The 18,094-nt window shown below is 29.8% G+C and overlaps 1 protein-coding gene across 8 annotated transcripts in view; it reads left to right on the plus strand.

Annotated features, from left to right (window-relative positions):
- LOC143051752 (receptor-type tyrosine-protein phosphatase epsilon-like) overlaps positions 1-18,094 on the plus strand; it is a 59,391-nt gene that overhangs the window by 38,927 nt on the left and 2,370 nt on the right. For 5 of the 8 annotated variants that reach the window (XM_076224663.1, XM_076224665.1, XM_076224658.1 and 2 more), the window contains 12 exons: positions 1,124-1,249; positions 2,579-2,626; positions 7,435-7,577; positions 8,416-8,551; positions 10,221-10,370; positions 11,337-11,427; positions 12,225-12,298; positions 13,072-13,206; positions 13,562-13,690; positions 14,773-14,805; positions 17,077-17,234; positions 17,798-17,933. In XM_076224663.1, the coding sequence (XP_076080778.1) occupies positions 1,124-1,249; positions 2,579-2,626; positions 7,435-7,577; positions 8,416-8,551; positions 10,221-10,370; positions 11,337-11,427; positions 12,225-12,298; positions 13,072-13,206; positions 13,562-13,690; positions 14,773-14,805; positions 17,077-17,234; positions 17,798-17,933 (1,359 nt within the window). Of the gene's footprint in view, positions 1-1,123; positions 1,250-2,578; positions 2,627-4,328; positions 4,365-7,434; positions 7,578-8,415; positions 8,552-10,220; positions 10,371-11,336; positions 11,428-12,224; positions 12,299-13,071; positions 13,207-13,561; positions 13,691-14,772; positions 14,806-17,076; positions 17,235-17,797; positions 17,934-18,094 lie in introns of all 8 variants that reach the window. The other 3 variants (XM_076224659.1, XM_076224660.1, XM_076224661.1) reach the window with 3 other exon arrangements.

The raw sequence follows: 18,094 nt of genomic DNA on the forward strand, positions 1-18,094 counted from the left end.
TCACATTTTTCTCAGGAACTACACATCCACCCTTTCTGTAATTTGGTATCAACATTTATATATGTTAGGCATACCGTGTGATGCGTTTTCAGATTCATCACTTGACAACTTCCTGTTTACCGAACACTTGTATGATTTTACACATGATAGCCAAGTTGAAGATTTTCGTCACATTTTTCTCAGCAACTACAATACAAGGATTTCTGAAATTTGGTTTCAGGATTTATATAAGTCAGCTATACCATGTGATGCGTTTTCAGATTCATAACTCGACAACTTCCTGTTTACCGAACACTTGTATGATTTTACACATGATAGCCAAGTTGAAAATTTTCGTCACATTTTTCTCAGGAACTACAATACAAGGATTTCTGAAATTTGGTTTCAGGATTTATATAAGTCAGCTATACCGTGTGATGCGTTTTCAGATTCATCACTTGACAACTTCCTGTTTACCGAACACTTGCATATTTTTACACTATTAATATTATCCACTTGCGGCGGGGGTATCATCAGTGAGCAGTAGCTCGCAGTTTCACTTGTTTCTATTGTTTATTTGGGAAGAGTCTTCTGTTTTATTTTAGAATTATAGATATATTTCCTCGAAGCTTTGCTAGGATTTTTTTCTGACGATAATGGTGGATTTATGGTTTTATAGCTAGCTAAACCTCCCACTTATAAGAAAGTTGTTTATAGTTCCATAGACTAAAAATGCTTCGAAATAGGATAATATGTTTCTACATCAGATATATTCTGACTCTTTCAAACTACAGTAATTGCAATTTAAAGGAGATAATTCAAAATGTTATCTACTATCAAACCAAAAGTGCCATATATTTGCCATGAAAAAAAACCAGAATCAGATCATGAAATGTACACTCATTTGACACTGTTTCGCTTAATACTATTCTATTAGTTTTCATAGTTGGCAAATAAATAATTCGACAGTTTAAGATTTACAAAAAGATAAAGTGAGGAAAAACCAAAATACAAAACCAACTCCAATAATCAGAAAAATACTCATATTCTTTAATTGCTTTTTGAGATAGATGATAAATCCAAGGATATTTTCAATGCAGAAAAAAAAAAACTGACTGTAAAATAACAATTGTTTTATTTGCAGCAAATAAAGTGTAAGAAGTATTGGCCTGATGAGAACAAGACGGAAAGATTTGGTAACATATATGTGAAGTTTGATTATCAGGAAACGTTTGCTGACTTTATACTCACCAACCTTATAGTAACAAAGGTATGTTTATGATATAAAATGTTTACTTGTGATAAAAAATGTTTAGTCGTGATAAAAAATGTTTAGTCGTGATAAAAAATGTTTACCCCTGATCAAAAATGTTCACTTGTGACGTAAAAAAAACAATTTTTAATAATGCAATTATTGCAATCTAAGATTCGAAATGTAATTTCTGTCTCATATGCTTTATTTTTGTTTACCTAAATATGTTTTGACATGTTTGAAGAATACAGAAATATTTAATATAGTTTAATTTTAAATAATTATCAGAAAATAATGTTTATTTATAACATTTATCCCTTGCTGTATGTGTATATGAAAATTATTTGGATAGAATAACATACTTTTTAGGACAATTATAGTAATATTTATATATGTAAGAGCGGTCATTCTAAAAAAGAAAAGAATTGAAGTATATTTAAAAACATATTTGTTGTTATTTTGCCTTCATTCTAGAGTATTCTTCATGTGAGTGTTTACATGCGCACACCAATGCGTATAAAACAACCATTCTTACCCTACCTGAGTATAGATACAGCTTGTATAGTTAATCATAGGCAACTTAAAACTCACGAACTTATGTATCTTATAAGCTAAAATTATACCTATTATTGTTGTACCAAGTATCATTCACTGAATAACGTGCCCGTGCCTAACTGAATATCATACAGGAAACTATACTTTGTTTAATAGCATGCTCGTGTTGAATTGAATAAAAAATTGTGTAATGAAAACTTAACTTACTACAATAACCAGCCTCAGTCTTAACTGAATAAATTGTACAGGAAATACTTCACTCTATACAATAGTTGTCCTTGTCTTATTAATTTGTAAATACAAAAATACACTCACATATAGCAGGATCACAGTTAAAACGTGTTTCATTAAGATAAAACAGTCATCATAGTAACTTCAAATCCTTTCAACTTCAAATTATAGTCATCGTTTCTCTCAAAAGTCATATGCGAACATTTTAAAGGTTTCGTTAACATTTTTGAATATACTGTGGATTCATTATTATTCGTTGGATACCAATTTTGTGGATTTCGTAGAATATATGGTTACATGAAAACCACAAATTTAAATGTTGAACGAATTGCAAATTCGCTGTATGGTAAATGCATACTGTTGGAAAACCACAAAATTAAGTATCGACGATAATGCAAGTTTCCTCAAATTACGAAAAGTTGTTCCCTGGAAAAGGTATTTATCCACAGTAACTGAAAATATAACCAGGCATGGTAGCTCTTACAAAAAGCATGTAATTATGAATGCGTCTGATACCTTAAGGCAGTGAGTAATAGAATTTAGTAATTTGCTTTCAAATAGATTGATCCTGAAAATACCAACGTCATCGAAGATCAAACAACTACTGAAGTATACATATTTTTTTTATATATAAACTCATGAAGAATTTGTGTGTATGATATATATTCTAAGAAATATATAATATTAGTAAATGGAATTAATATAACTTAACAATTACTTCAAACGGCCGTGGATGTTAGTTAATGTATCGATCAAGTACATTTTTGACTTGCAGCTTCCAGTATTGTAAATTAATTTCAAGAATGATAATGTTGTTTGCTTTTATATAATTATACTAATTGGTTACTTTTTTGAAAACGTGTTAACAAACATTGTATATTTTGGAGAGTATAATAGTTAATCTTTCTATAAGTCATTGACCAGAATGATGATAAAAAAAAAATATGACACACAAATTGTTGACGGGTTTATCGTACATGTTGGATTTGGTTTAAAATAATCGTTCAATGCTCTCTAAAAAAATGCTTTCCATTTTAAATTTCATTTCATTAGCATATTATTTGGCAAATGTTTCCAAATAAACAATATTAAAGAAAGTGATCGCTTTTTACCCAAAAATACATTTATTTTTATGTAAGTGAATTATAAATAGATCTTGTCCCATTTTTAATTTAAAGAAATCATGATGTACGTTAAGGGAATTTCTCCTCGATCTGTTTATAATCACACTTAAGTAGAAATGTAAATAGAAAATGATATATATATATATATTTTTTCAAAGATTGAATAATAAAATTTTCTGATATAATTTTATAAAATGTTCGAAAAAAACATATTTTTTTTTCAAAATTGCACTACATAAAATCTCAAAAGGAATGAGACAGATTCAACACCTTATGGAATTTCTTACAATAATTCGTGTATCATTTCAATTTTCATGGAATTGCAAATTCAAAATGGAACGAGCAAAGAGCTTACTACCGGTGCTTAAGATAATAAAATAAATATGTAGAATATGTGGTTAATTGAAAAGCTTATTAAACAGTAGATAAGGGATGGTTTTATACATTTTGCAGATGACTAATATACATATATATATATAATTTACAAAGCATGATTCAAATATATATTAAGCAACTATCATTCACCAAAAACATTTCACTCTTAACATTTCAATGGCGGACTGTCTTACTCTCAGCCAACAACAGCTTTCGTCAATCTCCATCAGTTTTTTTTTTTATTTCGTTGTGTAAATTTGTTTGTATTTTTTTTTTTATTTGTTCTATATTGCCCTTTGCTCTAGTTTTGTTATGTATACCCTTCCCCTTCTTCAAGCCTTTAAGAATGCAGATCATATAATGTTTCAATACACATCAGATGTTAAATGTCAAATGTTATTTACGTAAAAGGTGAAACGCCAAATGTAACACAACCATATTGAACTAACTCTAAATTTTCAATGAATAACATTGGGGGTAATAGCTGTTTCTTGTTGTTTTCGAATGAAGGCTTCAAATTGTTTAGTCTTTTTCTGTCCATTCAACAGTCGAGGTTTTTCCAGCTCTTCATTGCTATCAGAATTATTTACAATGCTGTACTCCAAGATATTTTGAGTTTAATATATATGGTATGAACACTTATTCAAATTAAAATCCATTGGACACATTTTTATTGCTGACCTGTATTCCATGTCCATTGCTGTTTTCCGCGCTTGTTGCCTTTATCATAGCTTTATCACCAAGAAAACAACTCATAATTGTCTGACTTGTTTTATAAAATTGTTGTGTTTATTTGGTTATCTTTTTTTTAGAAATCTCTCAGGTGGAAAGATAGCCGTGTACATGTTGTAAGAACCTCACGAATACTCACTAACATTATCTCTCGAATGAATACTTTCTATCGTATTTTGCGTAAAAGTTTTTTACCTCACTGAATTATTGCTTTTTACAGATGCGTTTTGGAAATAATTAACCTTTATTACTTTTTAAGACTTTTTTTGCTGAAATATATACACAGATAGTAGCTTTATTGTAGTTTAAAGATTAGAAATTAAAAAGAAAAATAGAAAAATTAAGGTTTTTAAAAGTATACATTTTATGGAAACTTACAAAAAAATGAAAAACCTTAGTTCTTGCTTATACTTATTTGTAAAAGCGTTAAACATTGTTTTAACCTCTTAGGTAAAAGCAATTACGTGTACACAGTATATGTGTCAATAATCACTTTATTCAAGCTACTAGTATATCTTTGACACAGTTTGATAAGCATAATAATTTGTCATCGATCGTCAGTAACGTATTTTTGTTCTCCGTTTCCATTTGCATAAAACAAAATTTAGTTTTAAGTTTGTAATTTATCACCTGTAGTAAATTATAATGTTGTATTATGCAAAGGATAATGCAAAAAAGTAAAGTTTAAGGGAACATTTCAGCTGATTATTAACATCTTGGTTGAGGATATTGATAAAAACGTTATTTCTGTCCCGTATATTCACTTCTTCATCTTCAACATAGCCACCAAACATAATTCAGTTATATATGTTATGCTTGTTTATCTCATTGTTACCGATGTAATTATGTGCAATAACGTTGAATGTTACGCCATAAATATGCCTGGTTGAGGATATTGATAAAAACGTTATTTCTGTCCCATATATTCACTTCTTCATCTTCAACATAGCCACCAAACATAATTCAGTTATATATGTTATGCTTGTGTATCTCATTGTTACCTTATATGTAATTATATGCAATAACGTTGCATGTGACGCCATAAATATGCCTGAGCAAATACTCACTGGATGATAAACACAGACATATTTACCCTTGCATGTAAATGGTGCTATAAACTGGTATTTTAGAAGAAAATGTAAGCAGACATTTGTAATGAAATTAACGGTACCAATTTTCTTGCACCAGATGCGCATTTTGACAATACATGTCTCTTCAGTGTCTCATTTACATTCATGGCAATCGTTAAATTGTTTTCAAGACGTCAAATGTCATTAAAAAATAATTGTTTTTGAGTCGAAGAAGATTGATAAAGCCAATCACAAAGGACGTACAATAAGAGTAAAGTAAATAAGAAAATAGAAAAATATCTAGGTCTGTTTGAATAAATCTAATGCTATATAGTTAACAGAATTAACAGAATTATAATTTAGTACGCCAGACGCGCGTTTCGTCTGCATAAGACTCATCAGTGACGCTCATATCAAAATATTTATAAAGCCAAAGAAGTACAAAGTTGAAGAGCATTGAGGATCCAAAATTCCAAAAAGTTATGCCAAAAACGGCTAAGGCTATCTGATTCTTTGCTGCATGTTAATTTCTTCGATTCAGTTATAAAATAACCATTGAAAATGCGATCATGGACAATGTGATAGAAATAGTAGTTGCAGATTAGTCCATACACTTTTAAAGGGATACATTTTTTGTTAACATACGGACTTTAGACAAGTGTTCATACCATATGGTCAGCTTTTTTCACCCAATATTTAATAGATAAGTTGTTTGATTTGTTTTTTTGTTTTTGTTTTTTTTGTTTTTTGTTTTTTTTTTTAATATTTTGTTTGGTTTATAGCAATCATAATATTTAGCAATACTTTTCGCAACATTACAAATCCATAATAAAACTACTTAAACATGTTTAATGCATCCTAAAGTTGTAAACCTAGTTAAACACAAATATATATAAGCATGACTACATATATTATCCCATGATAGTAGTTGTACCTACATTAACTGCTTTGATATTTTAGTATAGAGATTATAGTAATGGAAGCTGTACTATCTTTAGAGTAGTGGCACTTAAATGTGTATCTATATTTAGCATTTAGTGAGTTGTGAAAAAATATAAAGAATAATGTATTTCATTATTAAAATTGATGGAGTTTTCTTTATTGACGGTAAAAATGGTAGTTCATATAAGTATATATGAATATAAGAAAATGTGCCATCTAATTGAAAGCTAAATGGATTTTCAAACATTTTTGTAGTACTTTGTTAGTAGATGTTTCATTAGATACAAATAATCTTCAGATGACTTAGTATGTAAATATTGCTGAATTCTCAACTATGTCTATGTTCCCTTACTTAATCGAATCTCTCTCAAAGTCTATGCATTCGGTGATGGATATTCTTTTTTGTAAAGAACAATTTGATACTATCAATATTAAAGAGTTTCTTTTGAACAATTTTTGCTTTTGACTTTTCATATAAATAAAAATTCATAGATTTCTAAAGCTGAAATTTTATTTACACATTATTTTTTGCCGATTCATTTATCTACATTTTTCTTCAAGTAAGTAGATATAAGAAGATGTGTTGTGAGTGCCAATGAAACAACTCAAGTTATGATTAAATATATTGATATTTTAATTTTAGTTTCTTGTGTACAAATTGGAAATTAATATCGGCGTTCATTATCACTGAACTAGTATATAGTTGCTTAGGGGCCAGCTGAAGGACGCCTCCGGGTGCGGGAATTTCTCGCTACATTGAAGACCTGTTGGTGACCTTCTGCAGTTGTTTTTTCCATGGTCGGGTTGTTGTCTCTTTGACACATTCCAAATTTCCATTCTCAATTTTATAGTATATATATATAAATGTCTTCACTGACTTTATTCAAGATGACAGGCTAATAATTGTGTCAACCAGACGGAAATTTCGTTTTCAAAAGATTCAGCGTTCGAATAAAAAAATCACTTATAATATAATTTGACAAGGTAAATATCAGGAAGTAAAAAGTAATGTTTTTTGTTTGTTAATGAATTACACGAACAGATACTTGATGTGCGTTTGTAGACTCCTTTTTCTCTTTGGACGGATTTTTTTTATTATCTACATATTGAAATGATAGCATTAGTGTTAAGTTAGACGATATATCTACATAGCATCTCTTTGTACATGTTGTAGGATAATGCCAGACTTCAGGTCAAACATTTACAGTTTACGTCATGGCCAGACCGGGATGTACCAAAATATGTCACAACTCTTGTAGAGTTCCACAGTAAGGTCAACAGCCTTCGTCATGAAGGACCATTGTTAGTTCACTGCAGGTAAGAAAAGTCTGACACATTTCTTTTCATGCCCACATAAGGTCATACGTTTAACGGTCTGTGCTTACGTTCGTCCGTCCGTTCGTCTGGCTGTCCGGCTTCAGGTGACAGTTTTTTGTCCAGGTAATTTTTGATTTAGTTGAAATTCAATCAACTTGAAAATTCGTACAAATGTTTAATGTGTGATTCGTAACAATGCATTTTAAAAAGGGAAGGACTAGTGTTCTAAGCGGGAAAGTGAACCATCGGTTTAATATGCACAGACAATACCAATGCAAACTGACAGAAAGACAACGAAACTACAAAATTTAACGGTCTACTCAAGAACAAGTATCCATCGTGCTGTTCATTTGTCTAGACTTCTAATGAATTTGTTCAAAAGTACAAATTACATAGTGACGCACTTATAACGATAGCCAATCTTTTTCCCTCTGGTATTTTCGTCTCACTTTTCTATATTTTTGTTTTAGTGTCAGTATTTTTAACAACATGACATGTTACTTATTGTAAATGAAGCAATTAACACGTTAGTTTTGTAAGTGAAAATAACATTTCGTGTGCTGAAACAATTTGTTCGTTGACATCCATCACAAAAGCTTTCATTTGAATGCCAGGATGTAATATAACATAGAAACGTTAGTCCCTTTATGATTAAAAGAACCAAAAAATAAAGCCAAGTCAATATAAGGTCAACTTTAACTAAGTACATTTGGTAAGCATTACTGGTGACATTGCAATTGTCGAAATTTGAATCTGGTAAAAACGGTACCGTTAATGTGTTTCGTTTCTGTAAATAGGAAATTATTGTTTGATAGATACAAATCTACTTTCTTTCCAGTGCTGGAGTTGGGAGGACAGGAACATTTATAGGATTAGATTACTTGATGGACCAAGCAGACAGTGAAGGGAAAGTAAACATATATAAATGTGTAGAGAAAATGAGGATTGCCAGGCCAAACATGGTGCAAACACCAGTAAGTGATTAGATAAATTCCCTGAACTATTGTTTATTGATGATTATCCTGTGTATTACGTATTTGCATACTTTTTAATTAAATCATCATTGTGTCGGCTTATTTCACTCCCCTTACCGTAATTGAAATTGCCAAATCATTGTCAGTGACATTATATCAAAAGCAATAAAGAATGCATAAACAATTAATCGTTCAAAATTATTTTTCCTATTTTTGATTGAGTGTTCTATAATTGCTTATAAAGTAGTTTGAAGAACTAGACATCATGATCGCTGAAGGAACTATTTTTTTAATGAATCATTAAAACGAGATCTTTATTACAGGCAGATGAAATTAAATTGTTAATCTTTAACAATTGTTTTCATATAAAGTGTTCAAGTCTGCAGCTTTCAATTCTAATACTTGAGAAGTTATATGAGCTACTGAGGTTTAAACGAAATGAGAACCCCACTGCAAGTCAACTATTCCTGATGAATTTAAAATCCGAGTCATCAAGGATGTATTCTGGTGACATTTCGGACTCGTTGAAATCTCATTCTGGAACTATTTCCAAAACATGTGATACAAGTGGAAAATAACAATGAATTTAATAAATATCATTATCAAACTTGACTCTGTGAAACAATTGTGTATTTACAACAACTAGTTTTTGAGTAACAAATTTTCAATCTTGTCTACCAATCAAGTCAGTTTTTTTAGCCAAAATGTTTAGAAAATGGGTGAGGGGTACAAAATTTCATTTTACAAGTAACATGCACATCTCATTTCACTTTTTTCTTTTCAAACTTCTTAGATATGTAGTTTTTCAATCATTTATAACAAAAGAAGTTGAATCAATGTGCATTTTGTTTTTTAAACAGAAAAATCCTAAATTTACAAAAGTGACGGCATAGTACATTTGACACAAAAACAACATCAAAATAGGATAAAACTTTCTTATATCAACACCTGGTTCACTCCATCTTTACTGAAAGTATGATAAAAAGTTTAATTGTGGAACTTTGATTTATTTCACGATAAGAGACCAAAAATGGGTAAAAATTTATAAAAAAATGTCAAAATTATTAAAATTGGGTACTTTTAAAGGGTCGTTACACCATTATATTTAACCAATTATTTTTTGACAGTCTTTTAAACCCAAACATGTCTATACCAGATCTGAAATATGACAGATGTTATCCTTTTGTTTGATGTGTTTGAGCTTTTGTTTTTGCCTTTAGTAGGGATTTTTGTTTTGAATTTTCCTCGGAGTTTGTCGTTCTTGTTATTTCACTTTTTACTATTAAGGTGGTACCTAACACTACAGGGAGATAACTCTGTAAAATCAGCTAAACGTTTTAATTACGTTGTGTTGTTAAGGGAGTATTAAGCTTCTCAATGATCAAAATAAGTGTTTGTCAAACTGATATATAACCAGTGTAATTTTTCTGATTAAAACGATAAGTTCAAATCTTTAAAAAAAAATTACATTTTTGTCAAAGGGTCAAAGTAAATACTTTGTCAAAATTTTAAGAAAATTAAACGAGCCAAATTAATTTTAGTGAAAGTGTTGGGAACCACCTTAAGCAAGTCAGTACCATTATTCCGACCATTTAGCGAATAATACATTGATGATATAATTGTTGTGTTTTCATATACCTTTGTCAAATGATGTTGTGGTTTGTTGTAGGACCAGTACATTTTCTTACACCAAGCATTAGCAGAAGCACTGCTCACGTCCGAGTCTCCTGTGGACGAAGACGAGTTTGAAAATTACTATAATCAAATGCAGGTTAAAGATCCTAGATCTGGGCTAACCAGATTACAAAATGAATTTGAAGTAAGTAACCCTTACAATAACGCTGCATTTTTATTGGTGTAGTACACTTAAATCATTGCAGATGAATTGTGAATGTTCTTGTAGAGGCGTAATTTCCCCTTTTTGATTGATGCAAATCTCTCCATTTTGTGGTAAGCTTTAGATTTCAAACACTTTGACCAAGAGCATCACTGAAGAAACATAATCCGCATATGGTGCAGAAACAATTAGTACCGGTAATATTATTCTCAATTTTAGTGTAAAGATCAAGAAATCTTTTGATTAAGCACTGTAAAAATTCAGGAAATATTCTTAAGGTTCTAATATAGTATTTCCCCTTTTCAGTTGATAAAATGCTCTAACATGCATTTTTAGATACATAATCCGCATATAAGGCAGACAAAAAAAGGTTATTCTCAATTTGAGTGTTAAGACCAAGAAGACATTTTGGTTGGTCGCTGTTAAAATTCAGGAAATATTCTTAAGTTAATGTTAAATACTAAATAAATATAATTTTGAACATTTGTTATTAATAAAGTATTTCCCATTTTTACCACATCTTCTTTTTGATATTAACATTAGATGAACTTATTGAGTTCTTCAAAAAGGCAAGAACCAGGTGCAATTATTTTGGGGTTGTGTTTTTGTTGTTGTTCATTTTAGATTATTTCGTATACATTGCAAAAGTTCAAGTCATACACATTAATTTCAAAACCTTTTTGCACTAAAGTACAAGTTACTGTTTTACTAATAACCCTCGATTTTAATTTGTGTTAAATAACGTGCATGAAAAGAAACTATAGTGTACATCTTGTTCGATTAATTTTTTCGTTCAGTTGATTAAAAGTATATATAGTAACGTACAAGTTGTTAATATTGTTGATTTTAATCTATAGATTTCAATGAATAAAAATAATCATTCAACAAACGTTTTCAATAAAGTTTCAATACGACATCAAACTTTTATGTGTTTTTTGTGATAATCAGGAAGTAAAAACCCAAAGAGTAAAACGTTCACACGAAGCAGCAAAAGCCGAGGAAAATAAACATAGAAACAGACATACGAATATTTTAGCATGTAAGTTATCAACATTATTTACTGATCTGTTATAAGTAAATACGATAACCTTATCATTGATACGAGGATTGCAATTTTATATTTGCAAATTATGTCATTATGTTCATAATATATTTCAATGATTACGACCTGTAGAAGACAAAATGAAGATCTGGTGCCGAATAGTTGCTTCCGTTCATATTATTTTAATCTACAAATCCAGAAAACAAAATTGCCAAAACTTATCGAAGTTTCGTGGTTTATTATTTAGTACACTAGATGCAAGCGTCTTCGACTTGAGACTCATCAGTAGCCAGTCAGAAATCCAACTTTATTACCAAGTCTGAGACCATTGGAATCTATTGGAAACGACCCTCTGCGAAAATGACTCGGATAGTTTAGATTGAAAACTGTACATATTTACCAATTATTTAATCATGAGCAGTTGCAAATACATAAACTCATAGAATATGGATGTATTTAGTACAAAAAATTATCCTGATATTCAACCCCTATGGGAAATCTTATAATAAATTTCGTTAAGAGAAAAACACAAGGTATATTTATATCGTAATGGTGGAGAAATAAGTTCCAAACTTTGTAGTTTTAATAATAGCTTGTTTCAAAATAACTGAAAGTTTGTATCTTTACAAGAATTTAATTTTATGGTTTCCTTCAAATGGACCAAACTTCTATACCATGAATATGTATAAATCGACAGTTATTTGGTATGTGTAAGAACTGTTTTTTTTAATACAAAGTTTTACAAAAATAATATGTGTTACTTTAGCTGACGAATATCGTGTGTTTCTTTTTAGCTGACGAATGTCGTGTGTTTCTATGGTCAAAGATTAAAGGTTGTACAGATTACATTAATGCTATATACTTGCCGGTAAGTTGTCTAATTTTTTTTTAACAACACATGGACTTAAAAGTATTATAGACTTATTAGATACCTTGACATAAATATAGAACATTATATTTATCATGCACTTTTCCCTTTTTTACATTGTATCTTTATCCGGATTACTTATACCTAAATTTTTGAAAATCCAGAATGTGCGCTGACAAATAAGAACTATATGAAAAAAGGGGACGACTATCAACAAATTCATCTATTAACACCTGTCTGACGGAGTTTGAAACTTGATCATGTTGATGTCTAAAGAATTTCTTTATCAATAGAAAATAATGTGTCCTATAAAAACGTCAGGACTTTGCGCAAAATGTATAGTACTAACGAGTGTTTTTGATTTAAAAAAAAAACAAAAAAAAACACACTGATTTTAATTGTATAAAGATACATTCGTCATACAGCTAACTAAAAAACAAAAGATTGTCGATTCCTTTCATTTGAAGAAATAATCTTGAAAATTATACGTAATTGCTGTGTCGACTATTCAATAAAGCTAGAATATTGTTAACTCTTAAATAACACAAAACACAGGAACAACCAAACAAAACTTAAATAAAACCAAAAGCAAAACAATGAAAAAACGTTGATAACGCACCATGCTCTTTGTTAGTTATACTATCTTGTCATGATGAAATATTTCAATGAACAGAATCTATGTTGATTGATAGTTTTTTACCAAATATGTTTTGTTTTCCTTTTTCAATCCTTTACTGCCACCAAGATGCCACTATTGTTGATTTATTTTTCAGTCCTTCAGGAACAAATATTGCTTTATTGCCACCGAGATGCCACAATGTTCCACTATTGTCGATTTCTGTAGAATGATCTTCCAAGAAGAAGTTAGGACTATTGTCATGTTGGACAATGATACCTCAGGGATCACTGTAAGTTTTTGATTATTTTTTAATGAAGCGAATTTAGGTAATAAGTATCTGGTTATTAATTTCCTTGATTGTATATTTGATATTACTCTAGAATATAGGAAGGTAGTTCTTTATTTAAATACTGTAAACTTTGTAGACAAGAAAATATTAATGCAAACATAGTACTAGTATATGAACGAACAGAACTATCTACAAAATTATTGAAGGTCAAGAATGTATAAATAACGAAACATGTGACGAGGTAGAAACAAAAAACTATAGCCAAATAATTGACCTAGCCTTCTATTGAAACAGCCCTAATGTATTATTATATTCACGTATATGCAATACGCTTTATTCTTTTCATATAATGTAGGTGAATGAACACTATTGGCCTGAGTCTAATCAAACCATGGAAATGGGACCATTTTCTATCAATGTCACCGAAGTCAAAGAGCACAATGACTATACATTGAGAAGCTTAAACTTCAAGTTCGCTGTGGATGTAAGTATTTTATTAAGTTGGAATAATTTGTTTCAAATATAAAGTTTCCATATATGTACATATTCATATATTAATGTTTAGTTGTATTATGTTTTATTTTTTTCATTTTAAAGTCATTAAAACATGATTGTTTCGAGAGCAATACTAGTCACACATTTCAAATTACAGTTATCTTTATAAGTATACATGTTTTAATTTCTTGAAATTATGAATACTAGTTGATGAGATAGTTTAATATCATACATATATACACTTATTTAATCCTAAGTCATAAAATTGTGATCAATTCATTTCATTAATCATTTTTACTGACTAATTATTTGATTAAAGCAAGGAATTGAGGTATGAAATTAACACTATTTTCTAAAGTTTTCTCAGTGGTGAATAACATTTTTAATGTGAGGATTTGATGAGTTGTTGCATTTTTCTATCATCTAATTTGATAAACGCATGTAACTTTTATCTCGTATGACTCTCTGTTTGTTGAGTTCAGGGTATTTATCTGACATTAAAACATTGTATCAACTCATATTGTTATATTTGTGATTCTACAATTTCTAATATGGAATCTCAAAACTAGTTATACTTTAATAAGCATGTTAAAAATAAATAGTGTTTTTATTATACACCTTTGCATGAAAATTCAGAGCATAATCACAATTCCACAGCATGCGTAGTTCTTTCTTGTATTTTCTACACCTTGAGACAAACAACATACTTTAAAAATGTTCAAATTGTGCACCCATAATTTTTTCCCATTCATTTCATTGTGCATTGTCATATTTAATTTGTATATCTGTCTTATCTCATCATGTTTCTATAAACAATTTAAATTTAATGCTGATCGAAATAATTCATGTACCACTTTCGACCAGTTTTGATGGTATTTTTATTCATCAATGACTACTGGTATGTTCAAAAATTCGTATTCGTGTTGTACCATTATGAACTTTTCAGTTTTACTAAGACTGCATTTATATAAAACAAAATATGAATGACAACAACAAAAAAGGACATCATCGGTACATAAATACAATTTTTAGTCGATCATATACTCTATATATATATCTGCATGGTTACAGCCTGAAAGTAAATCAGAAATGCTTACTGTTCTTGTGAGTAGACCACGTGACCATATCACACTATACCACGTGTTACATGCACGCTTTAACAATATACTTACATTTTATTCACAGAACTTGTTTTTGAATAGTTTGTTTTTTTACTGTTCAAAATTTACAATTTTAAAATAATACTTTGATATTTGCCTTAAGAAATTGGCATAGTGTTTTTGTAAGACATTCTAGAATAATTTGTAAATATTTCAGAGCTGGGGAATCAATCTTATTAAATCTTAATCTTAGTTATTTTCGTGAAAAATATTTATTATTTTTTATTACTTTTAAATATTTGAAATTAACATATTCTAGAATGTTTTTTTTTTATTACTAACGTAACCATTTACATTTGTTTTATTTAAAACGTCAGTTGCAACAAATAGTCACAACAAAACACATGATAATTATAGAACACATCAAAAGCTTTCGTCACATTAAGCAACCTAATGCAAAAACTAATCTTTGATATTTAAATCACTTTAAAAGTCAGTTTCCGTAATAGATGCTTGATATGACGAAGATTTACAGTTTTGCCAAGTTAGTTGTTTTGTTCTAGTCCCACCCCAATCGCCTTATTCTAATATATGATGTATCATCATAGAATTCCACTTATTACTGAATTGATGCACGATGGAAGGCACAAGTGGGATCTGTTTATCATGTAAGGTACCTGAGTTGACTTACCTCGTATTACGTTTCTTAATCTGAATTTAAATGCGAGGTTTTGCTAGTCACAAAACCAGGTTAAACCCACCGATTTTTTTTTATTAAAATGTCTTGTACCAGGTCAGGAAAAATTACCATTGTTATACTATAGTTCGTTTCTGTATGTGTTACATTTTAGTGGTGTGTTTCTGTTGTGTCGTAGTTCTCATTTTATTAGATGCGTTTCCCTCAGTTTAGTTTGTAACCTGGAGTTGGGGTTTTTTTCTCAATCGATTTATGAATTTCTAACAGAGGTATACTACTGTTGTCTTTATTTATAACTTTAAAAGATGTAAACACAGGTATCTCTAATGATTAATTGTCATTGCATGTCTTCCCATATCGTTAAAACATATATATCATCATCAGTAGTTTTAATGCAAACATTGTTTTTAACTTTTTGTCTGGTGGTTATTTCATGCAAACAACGATTTCATGTACCCATATTTTGACTATTTTATTAATTGTGTCTGTTTATTTAACGCATCAATGGAAATATAACGGAATTTGATGAGACTGTCATTAAAGTGAGAGGGTTAACGCTATAGAACCAGGTTTAATCCACCATTTTCTATATTTGAAAATGCCTGTACCAAGTCAGGAATATGACAGTTCTTGTCCATTAGTTTTTGATGCGTTTTGTTATTTGATTTTGCCGTATGGTTATGGACCATCCGAATTGATTTTCCTCTAAGTTCAATATTTTTGTGATTTTACTTTTTACTATACGGCATAGAAATTGATGGAATAAAAGCATATTTTTAGAACTAACAAAAAGAAAGATTATTAAATTTAAGGCTAACAGGTACTACCCGTAGCAATTTCTTCCCAACGACAGGAACATAGATTATTTTATAAATAGTTTGTTGTAAAATTAAATAGATGTTATGCGTATTGTATCTGCTTATATTTCTTTTTTTCGTTTATTTCTTTTTTTAGATGCATTTTCAATTTTCCTAATCACACGTTTGTACACAGAATGTCAATATCATAAGTTTGTCTTTTGCATGCACAGTCTCACTTGCTAAATTAGTTTGCTGTTTTATTTCGAATAATATAATTTAATGCCTGAAAGTGGGATGCTATATCACCTATAGCACAGTCAAAATATATGGTTGTTAGATGGTGAAACTTTAATGGTGTATTTTTGATTTTTTATTACTTGATGCATTTGACCTGATCGAGGATGGTAAAAGTAGATTTGTTCGTTTCTTGGAAAGCATTTCAATCAATAAGAAAGACGCTTAATTTTCTATTTGAGAAATATCAATGTATTGTAAAATTGTTTAGACAAGTACGTAAACAAAAATAATAATCGTAAATTCAAAGTACTTAAATCGTATAGCTTTACTTTCCAATGCATTCATGTACTTCATAAACTTCATTTTATTCCATTTAGTTTATATCTCGAGATACCAAATGGTGCTACTGGTAGATTAAGGACAAAAAAGGAGTAGGTTGTTACAACAGAAACCTAAGGAGGAGATTTATCATAGTGCATAGGTCAATATTCTCTATAGCGAGATATGCAATTTTCAATTATATCTTAATCTTTTTTTGCAGGACCAGAAAGGAACTTATAAAGTAAACCAGTTCCATTATAAGCGTTGGTCAGAGGGAAAGGTCACACCTGTATCTGTAGAATCTTTTGTTGACTTTATCAATGCTGTCACCGAATGGCAGTCGGATTCCGTCAAACATCCTATTATTGTTCACTGCATGTAAGTATCATTTTTCATTTAATTTTGATATTGAAAGCCAATGATACCTGTATATATTTGAAGTATCATGTTTTCCTATGCAAACGAGTTATATTTTTTTTTCTTTTTGTATGCTATAGGCAATAATAATATTTATTCAATAAGAATAGCCTATTTGAAATTTTGTTAGTCCAAAGTTCTGTCCTGGACTTGCCTTCATCGAGGTGCTAATACAAAAATTAAATAAAACACAAGGATGGATAAATACCTAAAATGTGCAAGGTAATATTAAATATGAAACTCACATGTTCGTAAATCAATTATATAAAGGTATATTGTAATGATGATTGTGACTATAAATGCAAAATAGCCTAAAAAGTGTAACCATGGAATTGTTCTGTACTTTTAAAAAATTGTAATCTTAATTGTGTAAAAAAATTAAACGATTTTATCGTACTAAATAGTTCATTTTAAAGTTATTGCACATTAAGGTTTGTTTCTTATTCATAGTTTTCTGGAGACTAAGATATCAATGATAATTAATAATTTAGAGTAAATAAAATACCCTCCAATTTTTGTTACAGGAATGGTGCTACCAAAGTCGGACTGTTTTGTTTAGTACGAGCATGTATGGACAGACTCCAGTCAGATGGAGATGTTAGTGTAGTACATGCACTACATCATATGAGAGCCAGACGTTCTAAGCTAGTGCCAAACTATGTGAGTTTTTGATTTATTAAAATCAGTCTCCTAAGTATAAGAGAGTCTAACTTACTCTTGTTTTTATTTCGAAAATGTTGATGAAGTCATCAAAGGAGTCTGCATCAGGTTTTTAAATCTAATTCTAAATTACAAAATATATAAAATACAGTTTATACGAA

This window comes from Mytilus galloprovincialis, chromosome 11 (assembly GCF_965363235.1).
Source record: "Mytilus galloprovincialis chromosome 11, xbMytGall1.hap1.1, whole genome shotgun sequence".
Lineage (NCBI taxonomy): Eukaryota > Metazoa > Mollusca > Bivalvia > Mytilida > Mytilidae > Mytilus > Mytilus galloprovincialis.